This window comes from Quercus suber, unplaced genomic scaffold, assembly GCF_002906115.3.
Source record: "Quercus suber isolate HL8 unplaced genomic scaffold, Cork oak 2.0 scaffold_27, whole genome shotgun sequence".
Taxonomy (NCBI): domain Eukaryota; kingdom Viridiplantae; phylum Streptophyta; class Magnoliopsida; order Fagales; family Fagaceae; genus Quercus; species Quercus suber.
In genome coordinates this window covers 805,140-819,192 of record NW_027069492.1, presented here as the reverse complement: position 1 = coordinate 819,192, position 14,053 = coordinate 805,140, and the positions used below count along the sequence as shown (strand labels likewise).

The following is a 14,053-nucleotide window of genomic DNA, read 5'->3' as shown; positions in this document are numbered from 1 at the left end:
GAGGGTGAGCGGCAAACTAAGAATGAGAGCGAGAGCGAGAGCGAGACTGAGAGGGAGATTGACAGCGTGTGAGAGATGATAGCGAGATTGAGAGGGAGATTGAGAAAGTGATAGCGAGATTGAGAGGGAGATTGAGAAAGTGATAGCGAGATTGAGAGGGAGATAGCGAGATTGAAAGGGAGATTGAGAAAGTGATAGATGAGAGAGTAAGCTTAGCTGAGTTGGTAACAGATCTTGGTTTAAGTGTGGGTAACAGGGGCCATACTCAATGTTAATTGGCTAGAACAGTACTCGAGCTCCTGAAGTTCGAGTACTAAGCGGAATTTTTAAATCCCAAATGCCATGTCATTGTGCCACGGTAGAAGCATAAAATAGGGTACTCGAGTTCACCAAACTCGAGTACTTGAAGAAGTGGTAGATCCTTGTTTATTTCCGAAACAGTGTTTTTTTGCCAAATATTTCAAAAATTAATGGTAAAAGGCCATTTTGACTAGCTATTATATATATATATATATATATATATATTTTGCTGAATAGTTGTTATATTCTCTTTGTCGAAGTTTTGTTCACCGGAGTGTGGATATCGAACCATTTTTTAATTCCTTTTTTTCCAACTATGGCCTACCAAGAATTTTACTTGGTTACAGCTACGTGATAGTTAGGTTGAGCTTGGATTGCACCGAAAAATGAAACTAATGAGGATAAAAATAGTACTTACTTATATGAAGTATAAAGCTGACGGTTGTAGATAAAGCCATCAAGCTGACGGGTACAGTTACAATCGTCAGCTTCCTCTTGAAGGAGTCAACGAATGATGTTCTAAATTGGGGCAATGAGGGGAGTCCGCAAGACACACCTAAAGGCTGACGACATCAACAAACTGACGCTAGTAAGGGTGAAGGAAATAAATAAGCTGACAACCCTGATGCAAGTTTACTTGCTGCCCATGATTGCATATATAAGGAAATGCCTTGCCCTCCACGATTTATGCTATTCAAAGGATCCCTATAAGGAAAGGATCTCGCCAAATACACCCAAGAAGACTCCTATAAGGAAAAGACTTCCACATCAAGGAAGAGATGTCAACCCTCTACTACTATAAAAGCCCCAGTACCCTTGCTAGCCAAGGTACGCATAATTCACCCCTCTCTAGCACTCTAAAGTTGTAAGAAGTTCTAACTTGACCTTTAGACGGTACTTGGTCGGCATCACACCAGTGCTCTCTGCAAGATCTTCTCTTTTGTGTTGTGCAGGTGCTATTTCGAGTGCGCAAGTACCTGTGGCTCATTGGTGACTTTTTCGGCATCATCACTTGGCGCCGTCTGTGGGAAGTTAGTTTGACTGAATTTATAAGTCATAGCAAGCACTTCTCGGACAAAGAGTTGCATGGTACTTACTCAATCAATGGCGACCACCAACAACGTTCACGAAGACGAGCCGCGACCATCTGCTCTCGAGAGACAAGTGCAAACTCTAACCACAGCCGTGGAGCGCCTCACCAAGCAAAACCAAATTTTGGAAGAACAGCTACGACGGAAGTGAGGACATGGTGCTTAGGAAGAGGACCAGGAGGATACCAGTGCTGAGCGACGAGATCAAGAAGGATCGGAGGGTAGTAATGCCCCAAGCAGACCGGAGTGACAAAATGTAAGCCTCCCATCCGTCACGGATGTGACTCCGCCGCCGGTTGCCGCAGAGATACAGACTATAAAGGAACAAATGGAAGTTATGATGAACGCCCTTAAGGGACGAGTGTCCAGCGATCTTGACGATCTCATTAACCGAACTGACTCACCGTTCACTGCCTCTGTCAATTCTTTCCCCCTACCACATAAGTTTCACATGTCACAGATAAATAGCTACGACGGAGTCAAGGACCCTCTAGATCACATAGAGACCTTCAAGACCTTGATGCACCTTCAAGGAGTAGCTGATGAAATCATGTGTAGGGCCTTCCCTACGACATTGAAGGGTGCAGCAAGAATTTGGTTCAGCTGCTTGACGCCTGGCTCCATCAGCACTTTCAAAGAGCTAAGCGCTCAGTTTACCGCACACTTCATTGGGGGACACAGGTATAAAACGTCTACGGCTTACTTGATGAGCATCAAGCAGCGAGAGGACGAGACGCTGAGATCCTACATATCCCGCTTCAATAAGGAAGCACTCTCGATTGACAAAGCCGATGACAAGATACTTGTAGCGGCATTTACGAATGGGCTACAGAAGGGAAAGTTTTTGTTCTCCCTATACAAGAATGACCTGAAGACCATGTCAGAAGTACTTTACAGGGCCACCAAGTACATGAATACTAAAGACGCATTGCTAGCTCAAGAAAAGGGAGAGACAAGAAGACATACAGCAAGACCAAGGGCGGAAGAAGGCAAGAACAGGAGACTGAAGGGATGAAAGGCGCTCCAGGCCCCTGGGAGGAAGGTTCACAACCTTCACCCCGTTAACTGCCCTAATAGACCAAGTCCTAATGCAAATAAAGGACGAGGAGGCCCTAACCTACCCCGAAAAGCTAAAGGGAGATCCTAACAAGCGATCGAGGGACAAATATTGCTGCTTCCACCTTGACCACGGTCATGACATGGCCGATTGTTACGACCTAAAGCAGCAGATTGAGGCCCTTATCAAGTAAGGGAAATTGCAAAAATTCGGTAGAAAGGAGAGCGCGGATCCACCTCCTCAAGAGCAGCCCCGCCAACGGGATAATAAGCGCCCTAGGCCCCCCATAGGAGACATTAGAATGATTATAGGGGGAACAGCAACTACTGGGTCGTCAAAGAAGGCCCGCAAGACTTACCTCAGGATGGTCCAAAGCATCTAGCTGACAGTCACTGTGCCAAAGATAGCGCGGACAGAAGGCCCCGAAGAAGATGTGCGGCGGCTTCACCACCTGTATGACAACGTGCTTGTTGTAAGCATTCGGGTAGAGGACTACAACATGCACTGGGTGCCGGTCGACAATGGCAACTTGGCAGATATCCTATACTACCCAGCGTTCCAACAAATGGGGATTGATAGAAAGCGATTGATTCCGACAAACGCCCCGCTCGTCGGCTTTGGAGGAACAAGGGTATTCCCCTTGGGCATGGTTAGATTATCCGTCACGGTAGGTGACTACCCTCAGCAAATCACTAAGGATGTAACATTCCTAGTGGTCAACTGCTCATCTGCCTACAATGCTATCATTGGACGACCCACCCTCAACTCGTGGAAGGCTGCAACCTCAACCTACCACTTAATGATTAAGTTTCCTACCAAGTATGGAGTGGGAGAGCTACGCGAAAATCAGATGGCTGCACGCAAATGCTACATAGCCATGATGGAAATGGATGACCACCTCCAAGCTATGAACATAGAAGAACACCGTACGACGACGGAGCCTGTAGAGAAGCTTGAAGAAATACTTCTCGACGACTCCAATCTCGACCGAACAACCAAAATTGGAACCCTCGCTAGTCCTACGCTCCGTTAGGCACTCACGACCTTTCTCAGAAGTAATCGGGATGTATTTGCCTGGAGCCACGAAGACATGCCAGGGATAGACCCTTCAGTTATGCTACATAGGCTGAATGTGTCGCCCTTCTTCCCACCCATTCGATAAAAGAAGAGGGTGTTCGCCCCGGAGCAAGATCAGGCCATAACAGAAAAAGTCTACAAACTATAGGAGGCAAGTTTCATTAGGGAAGTTTACTATCCCGATTGGCTAGCGAACGTAGTGATGATTAAGAAAGATAGTGGGAAGTGGCGGATGTGCGTAGACTTCACCGACCTTAACAAAGCCTACCCGAAAGACAACTATCCCCTCTTGAGGGTCGACGTTCTAGTGGACTCTACAGCTCGGCACCAGCTGTTAAGCTTTATGGACGCTTTCTTGGGTTACAACCAAATTCGAATGCACAAAGCTGATCAGGAGAAAACTTCATTCGTAACCAGCTAAGGCCTCTTCTGTTATAAAGTGATGCCATTCGGCTTGAAAAATGCGGGCACGACATACCAGAGGCTTATGAACAAAATGTTTGCACATCAAATTGGGAGGAATGTCCAAGTCTATGTTGACGACATGCTGGTAAAAAGCCGAAGAAAGGAAGATCACTTGGAAGACCTCAGGGAAACATTTGACACCCTTCGTTCTTACAACATAAAGCTTAATCCGGAAAATTGCGTCTTCGGAGTGACAGCGGGAAAATTTCTAGGATTTATGGTGTCTCAAAGGGGCATCGAGGCCAACCCGGACAAGATCCGAGCCATAATGGAGCTGGCACCGCCAAGAAATGTGAAGGAAGTACAAAAGCCTCAATGGAAAAATAGCGGCACTAAATAGGTTTGTGTCAAGGGCAACAGACAAGTGTTTGCCCTTCTTCCGTACAATGAAGAGATCATTCAAGTGTCAGCAAGCATTTGAGGAGTTAAAGGCTTATCTCTCTTCCTCGCCGCTACTAAGTCCATCGCAGCCAAGAGAAGAGCTTTTCTTTTATCTGGCCATCTCCCCCGCAGCCGTCAGCGCTGCCTTGGTCAGAGAAGAAGAAAGAGTACAAAAGCCCATATATTACGCGAGCCGGGTGCTTTGTGGTGCCGAAGAAAGGTACCCACCTATAAAAGCCCCAGTACTCTCGCTAGCCAAGGTACGCATAATTCATCCCTCTCTAGCACTCTAGAGTTGTAAGAAGTTCTGATTTGACTTTCGGAGGGTACTTGGCCAGCACCACACCGGTGCTCTCTGCAAGGTCTTCTCTTTTGTGTTGTGCAGGTGCTGTTTCGAGTGCGCAAGTACTTGTGGCTCACTGGTGACTTTTTCGGCATCATCAGAAACTTCATGTGTTTGGTGTTTTTTTTGGGTTCCGTAAATTGTTCTTGAGACTCGTAAATACGGATTTCAGCAAATGTTAAGTTAAAATTGGGTTTTACAGTACTATTCACATATTTAAAAATTATTTTACTATAATATATTCAGTTTTTAGTAATAAGCGGTATCCAAACAGACCCTTAACATGATTTTTTTTTCTTTTTTTTAATGAAAGTTGGCATGATACGGAATCAAGTCAACAAAATAAATCGGATAGCACAAGGGAGTACTATTCTACTTTGGTAATTGTCATACGACTTTTATTTGTGAAATTCTGTATTGTTTTCTATAATCTTCGTTTTGGCTTTCCTTTTTATTTTTCTTGGTTATTTTCACCAAAACGCTTAATACTTTGCAATAAAATTTTGAAGAGTAAGAAAAAAGCACCAGTACGCAATCATTTGAGATAAATAAGCCTGATTGATGTAGAGTAAAAGATAAGGCTACTCACTAATCTATGGAATCTATAAACATGATAAAAAGATGTCTGTTTCCTAAGAATAATTGGAACTTCACCCTATTGAAATTGTCCTCTCAGTAAGAATACTAGACACAAGAATTCACCTGTATCAACTATAAATGAAATGTTTATCAAAAAAACTATAAATGAATTCTATAAGTAAAGATTTCAAGCAATTGTACCCATTCTATTCCCCTTTTCAGAATTAATGCAAGTAAGTTTGCTGCTTTCTGTTTATTAATTGTAATTTTGTTTCATTTGTTTCATACATATTGTCAAATAAAATTCCTATTAATCGGGGAAAAACACATCCCGGTTGTGTTTCTCAATTGAAATTTTGATTTTGGTTAAATGCAGTGCTTTCTATCCACGCAATGTCAGAACGTAGTTGTACTAAATAAAAATTTCTTGATTTTGAAAAAAAATTAGTTATTTGTTTGGAAAAAATTATCTTTGCTAACTTATTTTATTATTCAGTTTAGAGAAAATATTGCATCAGAAGTTGGCGTAGAATCAGTGTTTTACGCCAGTCAATTAAAAATTGCCACGTGGAAAACACTAAGTTCACACTTAAACCCCTATCCAAACAGACTCCAAACAAAACGAAGAAAGCAACCCAGCCCTCAGACAAAAGCTCATGCCCTCACCTCTGCTTCCTCTGCTTCCTTCACGCTGAACCTCCACCACCGCCACACAGATCGTCGGAGCAGAAAGAGTTCTCGCCATGCCCTCTTCTTCCTTTGGGGTTGTGTCATCCTTTGCTTGCCCAAACCTCAACCACACCACACACAGGAGCTCACTGCCACAGAGCTCGCCGGAGCTGTGTGTGGAGCTTGGAAACAAACCGGAGTCGCCGTGAGCCATGATCCAAAGGTTTGTTTTTCATGATTTTCCCTTTTCCCCAATTTGGATTTCGAATTGGGTGTTCAGATTTTTTGTTTGCTTCATCGGAAAGTTTCAAATTTTGAGCATTTCCTTTTTGATGAGAACGGAGGGTGAGTGTATGTTCATATCTTGTATTGTTCTAATGAAAGATGCTATGTTGGGTTTTGATATGATCTGGGGTTTGTTTGGTTTTTGAATTAGGGATGTTTGATTAATTTGATTAAGTTAGATTGATTGTTAGATAAATTGGCTTTAGATGTACAATGTGATGGGATTGAGTTGGAAATGATAGTTGAATACTGAATTGGAACTTGCTGTGAAGAAGTTGACAATTGTGTTGAAAGTTTCAAAATTTGTTTTACTTTTTCACAAGTGGGTTTTTGTTGGGTTGCTATAGCTGTATTATGCTTATAAGATTGATATTGTGTTTTTTCTAATTTCTTTTGTTGTTGTTTGAACTGGGTAAATTTTGGTTTTTGAAGTTTATGTTGGGTTGCTGGAGTTTTTTTTTTTTTTTTTTTTTTTTTTTTTAGGCTTATGAATCTCCCATTATATATGTGCATGCTTTTTTATCATGACTGCAATGACTTTCTTGAGTTTCTTCCCTAGTGTTTATATTTATTTGAGATGTTCAGAAGTTGGAGTTACATTTGGTTGTTTTGGTTTTCACAGTTGAAAGGCATCCTGATGCATATGCATTTTATTTTTTCTAGGAGGTTATTTAAATACTCTGATAAGATTCTAAGTGAATGTGAACATTGTTTTATTGCTACTTTAGATGTTATGTTAACTAAATACAAAAATATATACCAACGTGATTCTCACTGAAAAAAAAAAAAAAAAAAACCAACATGAATCTTTAGAGTTCAACAATGTTATGCTGACTGTATTAACCATTTTGATGTGGGACTTTGCCATTTAACACCTTAGAGAGTTTTTTTTTTCCCCAAAGGATTTCTGACATTTTTAAAGTTAAACTGCAGTACTAGTCTAATAGTCTGATGTAGTTAAAACTAATTAGGTTACTTTCTTCAAGAATTTCGTTAAGTTGTATAGAAACCTATTTTATGCTGAAAGTTGGTTAACATGTAGAGATTTTTGGAAATATTTGGAACTTGTATCTATTGTTGTTTAGAAACCCACTTGAGCAACTTTGTTTACTGCCTTCCTTTTGTAAGTTGGAGGTCAGGTCATGAATGGGAGTTTGTGGGGTCTCGGGTTATTATGATTTTTTAGGGGAGGAGTACTAAAGAAAATAAAATCATCTAATGAATTGTTTTTAAGGTGCGTCTCTTTGTATGGGAAGGATTTATTTACTCTCTGTTTGTGTCGCTGTAAAATGTTTTATGAAAATTATTTTCATCATTTAGCCGTGTTTGTTTCATTGTAAAATTTGGCCAAACCTTAAAATGTTTTTCATTGACTGTTAACTGTTGGTAAAAGGTACCCTAGCAATTAAAAGCTAAGATTTATCATTCATAAAACTAAATGTAATGTTGTTTTCATTTCATACCAATATCTCATGTCTTGTCTTGTCTGTTAACTTGTTATAGGTTAAGAAATGCAGGGGGACAATGAATCCATTGCTTCTTTTAGTGTAAGGTCGCTACATGCAAATGTGGAAAATGAGGATATAATTAGGAAGATTCCAATTGAAGAGGATCTTGGTAGTGATGAGGATCTTTTCCTTAGAGGTTATATATACCTTAAAAGAAAGAGAAAACATTGCATCAGGAGCTGGCGTAAAACAGGTGTTTTACGCCAGCCAATAAAACATCGCCACGTGGAAATTCTATTAAAACCCACTCCAAACAGCCAAAGCTCACGTTATTCACCTCAGACAAAACAGAAAACAGAGAAAAGCAAACCCCTCAGACAAAAGCTCTGCTTCCTTCATCACGTCGAACCTCCACCACCGCATAGCCTGATCGCCGGAGCAGAACGAAGAAAGAACACTAAGTTCACACTTAAAACCCCTCTCCAAACAGACTCCAAACAGAACGAAGAAAGAAACCCAGCCCTCAGAAAAAAGCTCCTCGCGCCTCACCTCTGCTTCCTTCACGCCGAACCTCTACCACTGCCACACAGATCGCCGGAGCAAAACGATTTCGAAGAAGATAGAGTTCTCGCCGTCTCCTCTGGGTTGTGCCGTCCTTTGCTTGCCCAAACCCCCACCACACCACACACAGGAGCTCATCGCCACAGAGTTTGCCGAAGCTGTGCGTGGAGCTTGGAAACAAACCGGAGCCGCCGTGAGCCACGATCCAAAGGTTTGTTTTTCATGATTTTCCCTTTTCCCCAATTTGGATTACAAATTGGGTGTTCGGATTTTTTGTTTGCTTCATCGGAAAGTTTCAAATTTTGAGCATTTCCTTTTTGATGAGAACGGAGGGTGGGTTTTGATATGATCTGGGGTTTGTTTGGTTTTTGAATTAGGGATGTTTGATTAATTTGATTAAGTTAGATTGACTGTTAGATAAATTGGCTTTAGATGTACAATGTGATAGGATTGAGTTTGGAAATGATAGTTGAATATTGAATTGGAACTTGCTGTGAAGAAGTTGACAATTGTGTTGAAAGTTTCAAAATTTGTTTTACTTTATCACAAGTGGGTTTTTGTTGGGTTGCTATAGCTGTGTTATGCTTATAAGATTGATATTGTGTTTTTTTGATTTCTTTTGTTGTGGTTTGAACTGGGTAAATTTTGGTTTTTGAAGTTTATGTTGGGTTGCTGGAGTTTTTTTTTTTTTGTATGTATATGCATATGTGTATGTGGGTTTTATGAAGGTGCTAATTCATTTACTGGAATAAATTCATGCTAATTCATTTACATGGAACTCTTATTTTTCACTTTTTGCTCATGGGGCTGAATATCATTGGACTGTAATCAATGCAATTAGCCAATACTCACTTCTTAGATTTTCTATTTTCCGTTTTTTGGTCTATCCCAAAATGTTCCCCCACTTGAATAGTCGTATATATTTTATCTTTAGTTTATATTTCAGTCCTCCATCCAACACATGAATGAATTTACATGATTCAGTGCAAATTAGTGAAACAAATTTGTTCCAATTCTCCAAGAAGTATATGGAAATTTTTTTCCTCTATCTTTGCTGACATTGCAGAAAACGATCTCCCATAATTGATTTTTTTTCTTGGATGGTAATCAATGGATGCTCACCTTGTCCGTTTAGATTGTTTTCTGTTTTCATGTGGTCTAACACCTTATTTTCCCATGTTAACTTTCTATCCAACAAGCACTCTGTCCTCTATCAAGCAATATCTTTCTTTAACACTAAAGTCATGAGAACCCATGTGCCAAGATATCTAATTTAGATAATTCAGCCGTTTTACCAGTATTTTTAACACCAAAAACAAAACCAGTATACCTCAACCTTATGTTTCTTGCTGCCTAAAATAATGGACTATACCAGTTAATTTCAGGAGTTTCAGGTTGTTTCTGATACACCAGCGACAGTAGCATTTCAGACTAAAACCCACTCTTCACTCTCCATCTCCCTCTCTAACCAAATCAGCACCCACCACCTTCCTTTTGTTGTAAGCAGTGCTTCCTTTGTTGTAGGTGTTGCTTTTTTGGACATGGGTGGCTCCTCTTTGTATTTCTAGAAATTATTTCCAGCAAAAACTTCCATCTTGACTCGCCCCCTTATAAGCAAAAGCTAATTTGGAGTCCTCTATTGTGCACGTTTTCATTGCTACATTTAACCAAATTGGAATGATTTTGATTATATGAATAGCCTAGTTTGTTTTATGTTTTCATTGACTGAGGCTGAAATGTTATATGGAGTAATGACCATATGTCCCTTGTTTTCTTGTTAATAGGAAAAAAATTTGGCCTTTACTGGCCAAAAGTTTAATTTATCTTTTGAGAAAAGCTTTTGAAACATTCCATGATCAATTGAAGCACCATGTATCTTGAAGTCAACCTAGGCTAATGCAGCAATGGAGTGCTTGTTTTTTTTCCAGCTTTTTGGTCAAATGGTGGAGAAACTGTCAAAAAGGGAGCTAGAACAATGGGCCACTACGTCTAATCTGGAATGCAAGAATAAATCTTGACATAAAAACTGCTAAGAATATGAAGTTTTGGTACTCTGCCAGGAAAATAGTAGCTCTATCAAAGATGGCCTTTGGTTGTAACTGAATTTTTTCAAAGTAGAACCTGTTACAAGCATTCCATGATGTATTGAAGCCATATCTTGTTGTCAATAGGCTAATTTTAAGCATCATTGAAATATTGAATGTATTTTATAATTTTGACTCTTAGGGTAGTTTCATTGTTCAATTTACAAAAACTTTTACAAGGATTTAGAGTACAAACCAAGAAGAATGTAATAAAATTTAGTTTTTATTTATTTTTTATATTATAGTTTTACTACTAAAATGTAATTGATTGTGTGCCTTTATATTTCTAATTTATATTTCTAATTTCTTGTAATGTTTATTTCTAATTTCTTGTAATGTTTCAAATTGAACAATTTTGATGTTGCCTATACAGTCATGAATTGATGCAAGAGTTTTATCTAATAATGAACAAAACTTTAATGAAATGTATACTTTGATTACAAGGCTATTAGAACAAGAGCCCTAATTAAATATACTGTCATGGGCAATGATTTATTTCCCTCAATGGGAACCTAAGACTTGCATTCACAAATTCTGTAAGGATGCAAGTTGAAGCCGAAGTGTAATGAATAAGATAATACCCAAGCAAAATCTTCCATTCAAAACAATTTTTGAATCATACAAGTGGCTGCTAAAGGTTAATGTTGAAGTTCATGTATCCAAAAAGAAAAATATATTTCTACAATATTTCTTAATGGTAGAACTTATGCGAGAACAACAAAATACAACCCAATCATAACCCAAGACGTAATCAAAGCAATCCTAAACTTGTGTGCTTTCTCCTCAGCAGTTCGGGCTGCGACTCTATACTTCTCAGCTCTGCGCTTGGCTATCCGTTCCCGCTCTAATGCTTCTGTTTCCGTTCGTTATGCATTGTCCCTCTCAATTTTGGCAGCTTCCGCCTCGGCTGCCAGTCTCGTAAACCTTTCCCACACAATATTGATGAACTTTATGTGCTCCACTCGCAGTTCTTTGTAGCACCTTTCTTCAAGATACTTCGCAATCTGTTTAAAAAAAAGTACAAAAAATATTCAGCACTGGGCTCACTAATTTCAATGAAAGTCACTTTTACTGGGAGACGCACAAGTAGAACAACAAATTTAGAGACCATAACTTAGGGGTCCGAACCGGGTTTTTGCAGCATATTCACATAACTTAACAATTTTTCTTTCATTTGGAGGGCCATCCTGCCAAATATTTTGATCATTTTTCTAGTTATTGATAGGTGGAAATAGTAAAATAGACTAAATTTCCTGGCAGAAGATCTATTAAGAGACACTTCGAGTAGCTAAGTATCAAACTCATAATACTTAAACTCAATTTAATTTCCTATATAACTAAGATAGAGTAGGACTAAAGACTCAAGCTTTCTTTGACCAAATAAAAAAAGAAAAACTTGTGGAAAGAAGGATAATGAAAGATAAAATATAGACACATTTATGTCACACAAGGATGAGACAATGCACATATTTGCTTCAAAGACTAGCATCATTCTTAAGCATATTAACCAGTTTCAGATCCTATTCCGAGATCCAATGATCCAATTAGAGGGCTAGCATTCCAAAACAAACAAATGGTAGAGAAGGTCAAGGCCAGCTTTTCTTTAAAAAAAAGCCATTCCAAGGGTGATATGCGAAAACGACATGCATATTCTTTGCTTCAAAGAAGGAAGCATATTGTCCTAGTCATGGGAATATAATGGCACTACAACTAACTTTTGTTAAATAAGAGCATAAGCCACAGCGACACTTGTACTACATACTCTAATAGTCACATTGACAACCACTAGTTAGATTTAATCTTAATCAAGGCTTAGCTACCTTGGATGTCTGTAAGCTCAACCACAACATACACATAGCACCTTATAGGCTTATAGTACACTATCAGAAATTAAACCATAGGAATACTAAAAATTTAACACATTTAAGCAACAGATCAGAAAAAGATACTCACAAGAAACTTAGGAAAGATCTCTGCAAGCAGTTTTTTGTATCACTTAACAGGTTGTCGAGAGCTTGATCTCAAAGCAGGACAACAAACACACATGCTCTCACATGCTGGGAAAATCTTTCTGGAGATTAACCCCATTTTCCTGCAATTTTTTTTTTTTAAGACAAACAGAAATATAAGGAAAAACATAGTCAAAAACCCCAAGCAAAATAGATAAAAATGTTACCAAAACAAAGCACAGCAAAGATTAACCCACTAGTCCAGCAGAATAGCTTAGTGGAACACAAAACAAAGATAAATTAGCACATTCCCAGAAACTGCAAGTTTTCTTTTTTATTAACAAAAAAGAGAAAAAGGAAACAACCCAACAAGAAAAGCAAAAAACAAATGAAGTTCGCAGCCATTGGGGCTGTAAAGGACAAACATTGAGCTACACATTTCCAGAGATATAAATTGTAAACCCCCCAAAGAGGCCAAAACAAGAATGAAGAAAAGAGAAGTAAAATCACCAACACAAAATAAATGAATTAACGAAATGTGAAGCACTTAATAGAGAAAATTCATAACTTTCCTAGTTTAAAAACCCAACTAGAAAAGCCCAAATAAAAACTGATAAAAAAAATCTTATCTTTAGCAAAACCCAGAACACCCATTGGAGTGAAAAGCATAGAGAAAACAAGAACCACACGTACCTAGCACTTTAGAGACAGGTCTGGCGGTTTGAAACTACAAAACTTCGACTGGGTTTTTGTTCAAAGAGAGAGTTTGAAACAAATTACAAGGATTTAACTGGATTTTTGTTCAAAGGTTTTAACTTTCATCATTAGGAACCTAATAATAACCCTTTGAATACAAATTACAAGGATTTAAACATTTTGATACAATAGACAAAAAATGCAGGCAATATAAAAACTGAATTTTAATTAAAACTCATAAAATTCCAAACTTAGAACTACTAATAAGCATAATTCTGCAACCATTACACTTCCCATTACTAAAAACACACGCACAAAGCCGCTAAATAGATTCTTTGACAATGAATTTCAGAATAACTACCGGACTTCAAGAACCACTCCAAGAACAGTCGGACTTCAACGGAGACAAACAACAAGCAGTTGATTGACACCATCTACTGCTTTTAGAAGATTTCAGAGCATAGTGTGGGCGGTAGTGGGTAAAGAGATTTGTGGGTTTCAGGGTAATTCGACAGACCAAGCCCGCTCTTGTCAAAACTGGCGAGGCGGAGCAACGGCTGTGCTGGAGGCACGGTTGGGGTTGAGAGGAGCGTCAGGGAGAGGGAGGTAGAGAGAGAAAAACCCCTGGTGGAAGTGAGAGAGTGAGAGAAAAATAAGAGAGGAGAGAGAGTTCGGGCAAGCTTCGGTCTGGGGGCTGTTTAAAAAGAGATGACGTGGCAGCTTCCTGTTGGCCGGCGTAATAAACTGGTTTTAGGCCACGCTCTGACCGAATGTTTACTCTTCGGTTTATATTTGTTATTATTTATGGACCTCATTGCACTTTTTAATATTATTTATGGGTCTTACTATACTACTTCAGCTAATTTTTACTTTTATATACAGTACTTTCAATAAAAAAATTTCAATTTCAGTAAAATAAGCAGATTTCAAATGGACAGTAAGGATCATGTTAACAGATACCCTTAAGGTAATGGTTAACAATTCATTTTTAAAAAGTTTTGATGCAACTTTTATAAGAAATGAAAAAAATTGTCAAAATATTAATTACTTTTTTTTCTTTTCTCGTAA

The 14,053-nt window shown here is 38.9% G+C and overlaps 1 protein-coding gene and 2 long non-coding RNA genes across 3 annotated transcripts; 2 read left to right on the top strand and 1 right to left on the bottom strand.

The window, feature by feature from the left end:
- Positions 1-1,719: 1,719 nt before the first annotated feature.
- LOC112003265 (uncharacterized) lies at positions 1,720-2,406 on the top strand. The gene has a single exon (XM_024035450.2). The coding sequence runs from the start codon at positions 1,720-1,722 to the stop codon at positions 2,404-2,406; it is 687 nt and encodes a 228-aa protein (XP_023891218.2).
- Positions 2,407-5,893: 3,487 nt separating this feature from the next.
- Positions 5,894-10,577, top strand: LOC136065518 (uncharacterized). Its single transcript, XR_010627150.1, has 2 exons — positions 5,894-6,185; positions 10,041-10,577. It is a non-coding gene; the product is annotated as an uncharacterized LOC136065518 (long non-coding RNA).
- Positions 10,578-10,903: 326 nt separating this feature from the next.
- LOC112003263 (uncharacterized) lies at positions 10,904-13,652 on the bottom strand. The gene is made up of 3 exons (XR_002881937.2): positions 13,347-13,652; positions 12,294-12,432; positions 10,904-11,344 (listed from the first exon to the last, which is right to left on the bottom strand). It is a non-coding gene; the product is annotated as an uncharacterized LOC112003263 (long non-coding RNA).
- Positions 13,653-14,053: the final 401 nt, after the last annotated feature.

Coding starts and splice junctions, on each gene's coding strand:
- LOC112003265 (XM_024035450.2), top strand. CDS start 1,720: ATGGAAGTTATGATGAACGCCCTTAAGGGACGAGTGTCCAGCGATCTT.